Below are 13,962 nucleotides of genomic sequence, written 5' to 3' on the forward strand. Positions count from 1 at the left end.
TGTTTCGGCTACAGTAAACTCAACTCTGATTGGCAGCCACAGATTTCCATGTGCTACAATTGAGGCACGTGTCACAAAGTGTTCAGAACAATGTTGGATGGGGGTTTCCCATTAGAGTTTTTTTTACCCATCCTACTAAAAACCCTAGTTTACAATGCCAATTACAAGACATTACAAGTGCCTCTCTCAGTCTCTTGTAACACAGTGCCAGCCAGTAGTACCTCAGTCTCTTGGTACACAGATATTGCAATGACAGCCTTTTAAGGCAGTGGAAGACTTTGGTTTGATGGCCTCTTGTTAGACTGTGGAAATTTTGGTAGGATGGTCTCCTGTAAAGCCAGCCATAGATGGAGCGATTTTCTTTCCTGCAACCACATGTAAAATCCGACAAGCTGGTTGTACCCAAGTTGATTGATCGATCAACTTTGGTACATTCAGCCTGCCTATACATGGTTCAAATCTCGGCTGGTCCCTGCTGAACTGACAGTCTACGGCTAAGTCGCTAGGGCGCTCCAGCGGGGGTGCGCAGCGCGGTGATCGATGGTGTGGTGTGTCAGTCTGACACACCACAATCTCCAATTCTGGTAAAGAGCCTCTGACGTAGGCTCTTTACTATGTGATCAGCTGTGTCCAATCACAGCTGATCACAATGTAAACAGGAACAGCCGTTTATCGGCTTTTCCTCTACTCGCACTGACAGACGTGAGTAGAGGAGAGCCGATCGGCTGCTCTCCTGACAGGGGGGTCTGCACTGATAATCAGCGCATTGATTATCAGTGCAGACCCGCTGAGGATGCCCACTGGAGACCACCAGGTGAGCCCACCAGGGATGCCAATCAGTGCCTATTAGGATGGGAATCTGTGCCCATTATTATTATTATTATACAGGATTTATATAGCGCCAACAGTTTGTGCAACACTTTACAACATGAGGGCAGACAGTACATTTACAATACAAATCAATACAGGAGGGATCAGAGGGCCCTGCTCATTAGAGCTTACAATCTAGAAGGGAGGGTCAAGTGGAAACAAAAGGTAATAACTGTGGGGGGTGAGCTGATGGAGAAAATGAAAAAACAGTTGTTGTAAGGTGTGGGTAGGGTAGGCTTCTCTGAAGAGAAGGGTTTTCAGGGATTGTCTAAAAGCTACTAGAGTAGGAGATAAGTGGACAGATCGGGGTAGGGCATTCCATAGGATTGGAGAGGCTTTGGAAAAGTCCTGGAAAAAAAGTCCCATCAGTGACTGCCTGTCAGTGCCACCCATCAGTGCCGCCTATGAGTGCCCACCAGTGCTGCCTATGAATGCCCATTAGTGTTGCTTATCAGTGGCCCCTAGAAGTGCTGCATATAAGTGCCTCATCATCAGTGCCAATCAGTACTGCCTCATCAGTGCCCATCAGTGCAGCCTTATCAGTGCTCATCAGTGAAGGAGAAAACTTAATTACAGTTTTGTAACAAAAATTTTTGGTCTTTTTTTATATGCAGCGCAAAAAATACAAAAAAACCCAGTGGTGATTAAATACCATCAAAAGAAAGCTCTATTTATGGGGAAAAAAAATATAAAAATTTTGTTTGGGTACAGTGTTACATGACTGCTCAATTGTCATTCAAAATGCAACAGTGATGAGAGCTGAAAATTGGACTGGGCAGGAAGAGGGTGAAAGTGCCCAGTATTGAAGTGGTTAAGGTGGAAACAGACTTTCTTACATCATGCTATAGACTATGGATATATAATATTCTCTAACAGAAATAAGGAGTCTAAGTACTTCAAGGTTGTGTACTGCCCTCACCCAAGCAGGAAAATAGCTCCTCATGTGGAAGAAACATGGATTTTTGTAGATCGACTCCCTAGCAGAAACCAATCAATGTTTATCCTGCACTAGAAAATAACAGTGGGAAAATAAGAGACTGAACTGGAATGGCTGTCATAAATTGTCCAAAACAATACATCCTTCTGATAGGTCTATACCTTACTGCTGTTCCTAGTGAACAAAAAAGGCACGGCTGATTGTACAAATTGTATTTACCTGCCACCAGTTCCAGCTTCTCCCCAGGGTCACCTTCTGAGTAGAGCTTCGGGTGGCAGCGGTAGCCAATCTGACTAATGAGGCTCGCTGGAAGTGCCACCAGGTCTCTCCGAATCAGGACACAAGAACGATTCTCCAGTGAAGTCTGTATTTGATCTTTCTCCTGACCAACTAATGAAAAAAATAAAACAAAAAAGCATAAACATTAGTGGTCATTTTTAAGAGCACAACACTCAACAATGCTGGAAGACTCTGATTCTTAGGTTACTTAACTTTCTTCCCCGAAACGTTTTTCTTCGCAAGGTGAAGATTGCTCCTTCTACAATCTAAATGTCCTCTGTGGATAATCTGTGTAGTGGAGGACGCCACTGTTCTATCAACTCTCCTCTCCTAAACACGTTGTGCTGCTGGAAGACTCCACCATTCTGCCAACTCTCCTCTCCTGAAATACTATGCGCTACTGGAGGACTCTGCTCCTTCCGCTATCTAACTCTCCTCTCCTGCAATACCCTGCTATGCTCATTTTTTTTGTTCCACCATTAAGCTAAAACAGAAAAAAAAAATTCCTATGCGCTGTTGGAGGACTCTGCTCCTTACACTATCTAACCCTCCTCTCCTGAAATATGCGCTGCTGAAGGACTCTGCTCCTTCCGCTATCTAACTCTCCTCTCCTGAAATACTATGCACTGCTGGAGGACTCTTCTCCTTCTGCTTTCTAACTCTGCTTACCTGAAATTCCCTGCTATGCTCTGCTGGAGGACTGTGTTCCTTTTGCTGTCTAAAGCTGGCCATAGATGGGTCACTTTTTTTTCAGCCAGTAAGCTATAAAAAATGAAAAAATTCCTCCATCCACACAAGCGAGGAGGATGAAGGAATACACTGACCAGTGGTTGAAGCCGCTGATTGACAAAAGTTTTTCAATATTCATGTTCAACAAAAGAAGAACTAACAATCATCTTCTGTTGAATAGGGACACCCACACATGGATTCAAATTAAGCCAGTCCCTGCTGAACTGGCCATATTTGGATCCATCTGTGGCTGGCTACAATGCATCCGGAAAGTATTCACAGCGCTTCACTTTTTCCACATTTTGCTATGTTGCAGCCTTATTCCAAAATGAATTAAATTCATTATTTTCCTCAAAATTCTACAAACAATACCCTATAACAGTGATGGCAAACCTTGGCACCCCAGATGTTTTGGAACTACATTTCCCATGATGCTCCACTACACTGCAGAGTGCATGAGCATCATGGGAAATGTAGTTCCAAAACATCTGGGGTGCCAATGTTCGCCATCACTGCCCTATAATGACAACATGAAAGAAAAAAAATGTACATAAGTATTCACAGTATTTACCATGCCACTCTACAACTTGATTGGAGTCCACCTATGGCAAATTCAGTTGATTGGACATGATGTAAAAAGGCACACACCTGTCTATGTAAGGTCCCACAGTTAACAGTGCATGTCAGAGCACAAACCAAGTCACGAAGTCTAAGGAATTGTCTGTAGACTTCCGAGACAGGATTGTATCACAAAGATTTGGGGAAGGGTACAGAAACATTTCTGCAGCATTGAAGGTCCCAATAAGCACAGTGACCTCCATAATCCATAAATGGAAGAAGCTTGGAATCACCAGGACTCTTCCAAGAGCCAAACTGAGCCGGGGGAGAAGGGCCTTAGTCAGGGAGGTGACCAAGAACCCGATGCACTCTGACAGAGCTCCAGTGTTTCTCTGTGGATAGAGGAGAATCTTCCAGAAGAACAACCATCTCTGCAGCACTCCACCAATCAGGCCTGTACTGGTAAAGTGGCCAGACGGAAGCCACTTCTCAGTAACAGGCACATGACAGCCCATCGGGGTTTGTCAGAAGGCACCTAAAGGACTCGCAGACCTTGAGAATCAAAATTCTCTGGTCTGATAAAACAAAGATTGAACTCTTTGGCCTGAATGCCAAGCGTCATGACTGGAGGAAACCAGGCACCGCTCATCACTGGCCAATACCATCCCTACAGCGAAGCATGGGGTGGCAGCATCATGCTGTGGGGATGTTTTTCAGCAGCAGGAACTGGGAGACTGGGAGACTAGTCAGGATCAAGGGAAAGATTAATGCAGCGATTTATAGAGACATCCTTGATGAAAACTGGCTCCAGAGCGCTCTGGACCTCAGACTGGGGCGAAGGTTCATCTTCCAACAGGACAACGACCCTAAGCACACAACAACGGATAACAAAGGAGTGGCTACGTATTTGTAGAATTTTGAGAAAAATTATGAATTCATTCAATTTTGGAATAAGGTTGTAACATAACACAATGTAGAAAAAGTGAAGCGCTGTGAATACTTTCCGGATGCACTGTATACTCTCCTGAAAATACTACTGCTATAGGACTCCGTTCCTTCACAATTTAACTTTCCTCTCTTGGGGTATTCTGCTCCTTCTGCTATTTAGCATTTTAAACTTTTTTTTGCACTTCACATATTGCAATATACTTCCAAGCGGAACCCTCTTTATCCAGTCCCTCTCCTTGCTACAAATACATAAAACTTATATGGATATGTCATATCTTTTAGTTAGTGTAGGGACTGGGCAGGAAGAGATCACTTTGAGGCAGCTGGCCAGCTTGAACATCATAATATGTACTTCACATACACACACAAACCATTTGGAAATAAACAAGGGCTAATCACAACGTTGGCGAGAGATGTGACTGCATTCTGATATAATATATTGCAGTGTCTGTATCAACAGAAATTAATTATGTCAGATCTGCCTGACAGAACAAAGGAAGTCCGCACCGCCAAACTGGCAGCCACAAAATCTGCCGTGGTGGCATCTTTGCAACAAGTACCAGACCTTCCCAGAGTGGCATGGGCACAGGCTACTCCAAACAGATCTGTCATTGTTTAGCACAGAACTAGATGCTGCCCAGACAGAACGGAGGCGCCCACTACCTACAGCAACAGACACTCATTCTGCCAACTGCAGGCAAAACATGGAACAAGCTGCGACATCACTGCACCTTATTAAAAGGAGCTTTTAATAACATTAACCAATATGTAAATGTTTCTTAAGATAATCAGACCTAAATATAAGTGGGATTAAAGGACTACTTCACCCAAAACTACAATACTAGTGTTTGGTGGATGCTTTTCAGGTTTCTCAGGTGGTGAGTTCCAAGGTCTACACACCTGCCAGTGCTGTTAGAATAGTCCTTTTCTCCCCTGCTGGATTTTTTTATTGATTATATTGTGAAGGAGCAGAAACACTCCAAGGTGGGCCAGAACATAGCTGAGAAATACCACCAGACTCCACTTATAACTAAAACTGCATTTTTCGGTAGACTTAGCCTTCTTCCTTTGCAAGGCAATAAGGTTCAGTAAATGTTTGGTTGTCTGTTAACTTGGAGGAGTTATTTAAGGAAAGGCGCAGTCTGGAAAGAGTTAATGCTAGCTGCGTATCAGGGATTTTGGACAGGTTACACAGTGTTCCACTAAATGCCAGCTCCTCCCAGATTTGTATTGCTATAAAATTCCCAGGGAGAAGAACAGCTTCTTGTGGCCTTTAGAACCGGCTTGCTCTGTCCTTTTTTAGAGCTTTGCCTTGTCACAAGTTGTGAAGTTTATAAATACTCGTATTTCACCGGCACCTCGCGTCTCGCAGAACATCTGCCAGTGTGCCTGTGCGATTAAACATTCACCCCTTGTCAGCCGGAGTGGCCACAAAAAAACTCGCTGAGGTTATATTAGGATACGCTGTATGCTCATGCTAGCACCTTCCCATTGTGTCAAGGGCCAGCAATCAGTAAAGAAGAACTCCACTGAGCGATGCAGGGGCACAGAATAGTGACAGGATTAAACGGCTCTAACAATTTAGAAAATCTGAAATCCTCTCCAACGCCAACTGATTTTCTACAACAGTTTTGGGGGAGATTTACTTGGTGTAGTTGTGCATGGTAGCCAATCAGCTTCTAACTTCAGCTTGTTCAATTAAGCTTTGGCAAAAAAAACTGGAAGCTGATTGGTTTCTATGCAGAGCTGCACCAGATTTTGCACTCTCCAGTTTTAGTATATCAACCACTTTGTGTCCCTAAAGGATATTCATAGTAAATTTTACTATGAATATAATATACTAAATATGTTAAATAAAACTACAATTAAAAACACTAAGTTTTGGATAGCTTTGGAACATCTGTTGGGCTTTAATTATTGTCATTGTTCCTGTTCCAGAGGTTCCTGTTCATTTCCCATCTCAATGACACAAGAGGAAGGGGCAAGAACTATCCCACCTGTCACTTGAAGTAAGGGGACCTAACAGCAATACAAACCTGTCAGACAGGTAATATTCTAAGGTGTATAAATGTTAAAAAAAAAAAAAAATGGGGATGGCCATATTTATGCTTTACACATTCAGGCTTTGCTTTCTGCTTAAAAGTGCTATGCAATGGTTATACTTTACTATTTCTCTCAATTCAAGTCAGAGTCAGCTCAGACTGATGGAAAACAATTGAGTTTGACATCTTGCCCAATCGCTCACTACCTGATTCTGCCCCAGTGCTGCAATACCAAAAGTGTAAGCCGTCCTTAGGGGGTGATAAGGAGAAATTCCAAACACTAAAAGCACTAACCACACAATAGTATTTTCTCTTTTATGGAGCATGTTTTCAGAAAGGTAGGGAGAAGATCAGGAGCAGAGTAGTTTCTACCTTTATGGAGGGTCATGTTGGAGAATGTGATATCTCAGTGGTGAGTGTAATCGGGAAGGTAGAGAGAAGATCAGGAGCAGAGTAGTTTCTACCTTATGGAGGGTCATGTTGGAGAATGTGATATCTCAGTGGTGAGTGTAATCAGGAAGGTAGAGAGAAGATCAGGAGCAGAGTAGTTTCTACCTTATGGAGGGTCATGTTGGAGAATGTGATATCTCAGTGGTGAGTGTAATCGGGAAGGTAGAGAGAAGATCAGGAGCAGAGTAGTTTCTACCTTATGGAGGGTCATGTTGGAGAATGTGATATCTCAGTGGTGAGTGTAATCGGGAAGGTAGAGAGAAGATCAGGAGCAGAGTAGTTTCTACCTTATGGAGGGTCATGTTGGAGAATGTGATATCTCAGTGGTGAGTGTAATCAGGAAGGTAGAGAGAAGATCAGGAGCAGAGTAGTTTCTACCTTATGGAGGGTCATGTTGGAGAATGTGATATCTCAGTGGTGAGTGTAATCGGGAAGGTAGAGAGAAGATCAGGAGCAGAGTAGTTTCTACCTTATGGAGGGTCATGTTGGAGAATGTGATATCTCAGTGGTGAGTGTAATCGGGAAGGTAGAGAGAAGGTCAGGAGCAGAGTAGTTTTTACCCTAAGGAGGGTCATGTTGGAGAGTGTGATAACTCAGTGTTAAGTGTATTTAGAACAGTAGAGAGAAGGTCAGGGGCAGAGTCTTCCTAGTTTGAGGGAAAATTTACAGAAGTGTTTTTCAACCTTTTTCAGTCAACAGACCCTTTAAAATTATGTACAATTGAAGAGCTATTACCCCTAAAAACAGCCACAAAGCATAGAATATAATCTAGAGAAAACGGTTATAGATCAACAAAAGATTATAGAAAACAGCAGCACTCTGTGGCCATAAAGTTTTGGCACTGTCTAGACACGTGCTGTTGCTTAATACTGTGGTGCAGAGGTCAGAGTAAACAGAATCAGGAGTGGAGGGAGAGCTCAGTTTGTATTGTCTCCCGGGTATACAGAGATTAAATATTCTATTGCCAAGTATAGCAGCAAACGTTGGCAGAATTGCTGGCAAAGCCAAAGACTCACTACCTGTCCCTTCCACAGTTTATTTACCAACAACTGCTGCTTGGCAATTTGGCTAACTGCTCTGTTATTACCAAAAGAAAACTTGCCAACACAGTACTGCTAGAACACTTAATGCCTAACAATAAGGGTTTGTTTCACAATGACACATATGTACACATACTTTGGGATAGGCTACAAATGGCAGCACTTAATATTTACTGTGAAAATGTGGATAAAAAGTCTGTCAGAAAGTAACATGGCATATAAAATCTGTACTTGTTCTATGTGTATGTGGACCCTGCACAGTACCACTTCTCTTCTATATGTTGGATGTACAGTGCCTTGAAAAAGTGTCCATACCCCTTGAAATCTTCCACATTTTGTCATGTTACAACCAAAAATGTAACTATATTTTATTTGGATTTTATGTGATAGACCAACACAAAGTGGCACAAAATTGTGAAGTGGAAGGAAAATGATAAATGGTTTTCAATTTTTTTAACAAATAAATATCTGAAAATTGTTGTGTGCATTTGTATTCAGCCCCCTTTACTTTGATACCCCTAACTAAAATCTAGTGGAACCAATTGCATTCAGAAGTCACCTAATTAGTAAATAGAGTCCACCTGTGTGTAATTTATAAATACAGCTGTACTGTGAAGCCCTCAGAGGTTTGTTAGAGAACCTTAGTGAACAAAAAGCATCATGAAGGTCAAGGAACATACCAGACAGGTCAGGGATAAAGTTCTGGAGAAGTTTACAGCAGGGTTAGGTTATAAATAAATATCCCAAGCTCTGAGCATCTCATGGAGCACTGTTCAATCCATCATCCGAAAATGGAGAGTATGGCACACCCGCAAACCTACCAAGGCATGGCCGTTCACCTAAACTGACAGGCCGGGCAAGGAGAGCATTAATCAGAGAAGTATGGTAACTGTGGAGGAGCTGCAGAGATCCACAGCTCAGGTGGGAGAATCTGTTCACAGGACAACTATTAGTTGTGCACTCCACAAATCTGGCCTTTATGGAAAAGTGGCAAGAAGAAAGCCATTGTTGAGAGAAAGCCATAAGAAGTCCCGTTTGCGAGAAGCCATGTGGGGTACACAACAAACGTGGAAGAAGATGCTCTGTTCAGATGAGACCAAAATTGAACTTTTTTGCCTAAAAGCAAAACATTATATGTGGCAGAAAACTAACACTACACATCACCCTGAACACAACATCCCCACCGTGAAACATGGTGGTGGCAGCATCATGTTGTAGGGATGCTTTTCTTCAGCAGAGCCAAGAAAGCTGGTCAGAGTTGATGGGAAGATGGATGGAGCCAAATAAAAGGCAATCTTAGAAGAAAACCTGCTAGAGTCTGCAAAAGACTTGAGACTGGGGCAGAGGTTCACCTTCCAGCAGGACGACCCTAAACATACAGCCAGAACTACAATGGAATGGTTTAGATCAAAGCATATTCATGTGTTAGAATGGCCCAATCAAAGTCCAGGATATACAAAAACTAAGGAGGCGCTCTATGGGAAGAAAGTCGAAAATATATATTCATATATGTATTCATATGTAAAATAGTGTACACCTTGGATTCAATTGAAAAACACTTTATTGCACATAAATTGAAGCCCAACCATGTCCATTGGGTTATAAGTAGTAGGCAGTAGTGTAAAAAGTTGTAACTATGCGCTGAAAAAAGTAAAATGTCAAAGAAAATTTTGTATACGGTACCACCATTTCTGGAGTAGGGGGTTAACTGCTCCTGGAAGTTTCACCATTCACTGATGGAAGAAAGTCATCCTGAGGTGTGTAAGGAACGCTTTGGCTCAAATCTGAGGGAAGGGGGTGACAGGGAACTCAGTCAAAGTCCAGACCTACTGTAAATCCAATTGAGAATCTGTGGCAAGACTTGAAAATTGCTGTTCAGACGCTCTCAATCCATCCTGTGCTATTTTGCAAAGAAGAATGGGCAAAAGTGTCACTTTCTAGATGTGCAAAGCTGGTAGACACATACCCAGAAAGACTTGCAGCTGTAATTGCCGCAAAAGGTGGTTCTACAAAGTATTGCACCCCACACTTTTCACATTTTTATTTGTAAAAAATTTGGAAAACCATTTATTCCTTCCACTTCACAATTATGTGCCACTTTGTTTCGGTCCATCACCTAAAACCCCAATAAAATGCATTTACGTTTTTGGTTGTAACATTACAAAATGTGGAAAATTTCAGGGGGTATGAATACTTTTTCAAGGGACTGTATCCGTTCCTATTCTGTAGGTATGGATGCTGCACAGTAAAAGTTCTCTTGTTCTGTAGGTTGGGTATAACCTTCAGTATAGTTTCTTATTCGGTATGCATGGACACTGCAGATTAGCATTTCTCTTGTTCTGTATGCTGGGTATTATTCTCAGTATCTGATCTTCTGCATGTATGAACTGTGCCCAGTACCACTTCTCTTATTGTGTATGTTGGTTAATGTTCTCAGTATCTGATCTTATTCTACATGTATGAACTCCGCCCAGTATCACTTTTCCTGTTCTGACCTCTTAATATAATTCTTTTCATTTGATAACCAAAGTCACCTGAAGGTGGAGGGCCCCTTAATCCAACACCATAACTCCCTTCCCATGAATGTTCTTTCGTCTGAAAACCTGTTTTCATCCTGTTTTGCATTAGTGTGGATTTAGTGACATCCAGCTCACACATTTAAGGGCGAGAACATCTGTTTAATGCAAGTTAAAAAATTGCATTATCATAGGAAGGAAATGAGAGTCCAGCTAATCCCAGAGCGAGGTACAACTAATCAGCATGCAATGTACCAGCACTGCGGGCAAGAGGAACACGCCCGGGATTAACCCTGTGTATGTGTCTGGTAACTCCAGTGTACAAGGAGAGCCATGGCCAGTCTGCAGGCTTACCAACAATACAGGCAGCTGAACCTCTATAAAGCTTTATGGCTGGCGATCACATTTTGTATAGGTTGCCAATTAGTTAAATACATTCTTTTGAAAATAGAACACTTTTTCCACAGCAAAAATATCACCTATGCTGGTGTGATAGTGTGTGCGCATTTTTTCACATTGCGTTTAGGGCATTATTAATTTCAATGGGCTGCCCTACAGGTAAAAATCACACTAAAAGAAGTGTTTTTTTTGTTTGTTTTTTAACACCGCACAAAAAGGAATGATACATTGGTAGCAATGTGCATTGGGGTGCCATTAATAATAAATGGCACAGACGTGTGCCTACAAAAGGGATGCATGTCTTTTGAGCACTGTAGGAACGCACAAGATTGTGTGCATTCCTCAAACGCACAAATGTGAATCTAAAAAAAAAAAAAAAATCAAACTACTGCGGGAAATCTAACCTTTATGGGTGGGGCAGAATCAAAAAACGACTGCAGGAAAACTCACCTTTGTGGTAAGAGCAGTGACAAACTACTGAAGGATATCTCAATTTGTTGGGAGTATGGAGACACAAACTACTAGAGGTAATGGCACCCTTGTGGGAAGGGCAGGAACAAATAACTGTGGGTAAAACTCCCTCTTGTCAGGTGCAGAGACACAAACTACTGCAGAGAAGATCTCTCCATTGCAGGAGTCACATTTTGTATGGTTACAGATGCTAGCTCCGTGGAAAAGCAGAGCATGGGGGGTTATGGGGAGCAGTACACAAGAGGAAAACTTCAGCCCTGTTTAATAGATCATTGAGAAAATAAAAAAATGTACTGCACAGCATCACTAGTGATCACAAACTTGTCATGTGTGCATAGCCAAGCTTACTATGAAAGGAAAGACGGGTAGCTTTAAAAGTATACTATAATTAAACCATCATTTTTTTGTCAATTGTTTTAACATTTTTAGATGTTTAAACGGATGTGGCATATATGTTTTCATACCTTTTATATAAAATCTTTACAAATAAACATTTAATAGGATGTGCACACATACTACCCTGACTCCTCCAACTGTATGTTAATGCTATTGAGCTCTGTCAACAGGCTTTTTCGCCAAAGCAGGTCAGACTAGTCTTGAAAACAGACAGAAATTAAAATACAACATATTTACAGTGCTGTGAAAAAGTGTTTGCCCCCTTCCTGTTTTTTTTGCATATTTCTCACACTTAAATGATTCAATTTTAATATTACACAAAGATAACATGAGTAAAATCCAAGATGCGGTTTTTAAATGATTATTTCATTTGTTAAGGGAAAAAAGCTGTTCAAACCTGCCTGGCCCTATGTAAAAAAGTAATTGCCCCCTCCCATGCTGAATCATGGGAGGGGCAAACCACAATTTTTTGGAAAGCTGAGTTAAATTTCACTTGCCACACCCAGGCCTGATTACTGCCAGACCTGCTGAATCAAGAAATCACATAAATAGAAGCTGTCTGACAAAGTGAAGCACTCTAACAGATCACAAAAAGCCACACATCATGCCACAATCTAAAAAAATTCAAGAACAGATTAGAAACAAAGTAATGTAAATGTATCTAGAAAGGGTTTCAAATCCATTTTGAAAGGCTTTGGAACTCCAGTGAACCACGGGAGAGCCATTATCCACAAATGCAGATAACTTGGAACAGTGGTGACTCTTCCCAGAAGTGGTCAGCCTACACACATTACTCTAAGAGCATGACGACTACTCATCCAGGAGGTCATAAAAGAACCCAAAACATCTAAAGAACTGCAGGCCTCACTTGCCTCAGGTAAGATAAGTGTTCATTATTCAACAATAAGAAAGAGACTGGGCAAAAATGGCATCCATGGGAGAGTTCCAAGGCCAAAGCCTCTGCTGACCAAAAAGAACACAAAGGCTCATCTCACATTTACCAAAAAACATCTTGATTATACCCAAGACTTTTAGGCAAATATTCTGTGGACTGATGAGACAAAAATGTAACTTTTTGGAAGGTGAGTGTCCCGTTACATCTGGTATAAAACTAATACAGCATTTCATAACAAGAACATCATACCAACAGTCAGACATGGTGGTGGTAGCATGATGCTTTGCAGCTTCTGGACATGGATGACTTACCATAATTGATGGAACCATGAATTCTGAGCTCTACCAGAAAATCCTAAAGGAGAATGTCCGGCCATCAGTTCGTCCTTAAGCTCAAGTGCACTTGGGTTATGCAGCAGGACAATGATTTGAAACACAACAGCAAGTCCACCTCCAAATGGTTCAAACAAAGCAAAATTTAGGTTTTGGAGTGGCCTGGTCAAAGCCCGGACTTAAATCCAATTGAGATGCTGTATTATGACCTTACACAGGCCGTTCATGCTGGAAAACCCTCCAATGTGGCTGAATTAAATCAATTCTGCAAAGAAGAGTGGGCCAAAATTGCTCCACAGCATTGTGAAAGACTCATTGCCAGTTATCGCAACCGCTTGATTACAGTTGTTGCCAACAAGGGTGGCACAACCAGTTATTAGGTTTAGGGGCAATTACTTTTTCACATAAAGGCAGGTTTGGACAGCTTTTTGCCTTATTAAATGAAATCATCATTTAAAAACTGCATTTTGTATTTACTCGGGTTATGTTTGTGTAATAGGAAAATTTGTTTGATGATCTGAGTCATTTAAGTGTGACAAATATGAAAAAAAATACAAAAATCAGAAAGGGGGCAAATACTTTTTTCACAGCATTGTATATGCAATATTTCAACTATAACCAAGCAAAAAAAGTTTGTATCTTTTCATAGAAAAAAAATATTAACAAGACCACATTTCCTATAAACGCTATTTTTTTTTAGCAAGGAGATGATGCCTCATGTACAGATACCTAAACTGACAAGATAAACAGCAAAAATAAATAAAAGCTACCAAAAACCTTTTTTTTTAGTCCCATTTATTTATTTATTTTTTTTACAAAATAACATGATACAGAAGCTCCAGCAGACCCAAACCATTTAATGGCTGTAGTGTACAGTCTTAGAATGTATTTTGCTAAATGACTCTGAAAGTGATGCAAGCTTTGAATGAACAAGCTGTATGTAAAGTGAGCTTCAGTGGCATATCCCTCTCAACACAGAATAATGTGACATTCTCTCATTGCCAGCAGGCAGCTAACAGGAGGTAAGCTAAGATATGAGACACGGGCAGAGCTGTATAAACGTATACTGAAGGCAGAAACACAAATCTCTGACAGTAATG

General features: G+C 41.3%; 1 protein-coding gene across 8 annotated transcripts in view; it reads right to left on the reverse strand.

The window, feature by feature from the left end:
• Positions 1-13,962, reverse strand: part of NACC2 (NACC family member 2) — a 250,949-nt gene that overhangs the window by 52,384 nt on the left and 184,603 nt on the right. For all 8 annotated transcript variants that reach the window (XM_073599632.1, XM_073599628.1, XM_073599634.1 and 5 more), the window contains one exon: positions 2,027-2,197. In XM_073599632.1, coding sequence (XP_073455733.1) covers positions 2,027-2,197 — 171 coding nt within the window. The remainder of the gene's footprint in view (positions 1-2,026; positions 2,198-13,962) is intronic.

The sequence above is a fragment of the Aquarana catesbeiana genome, linkage group LG09 (genome assembly GCF_042186555.1).
Source record: "Aquarana catesbeiana isolate 2022-GZ linkage group LG09, ASM4218655v1, whole genome shotgun sequence".
Lineage (NCBI taxonomy): Eukaryota > Metazoa > Chordata > Amphibia > Anura > Ranidae > Aquarana > Aquarana catesbeiana.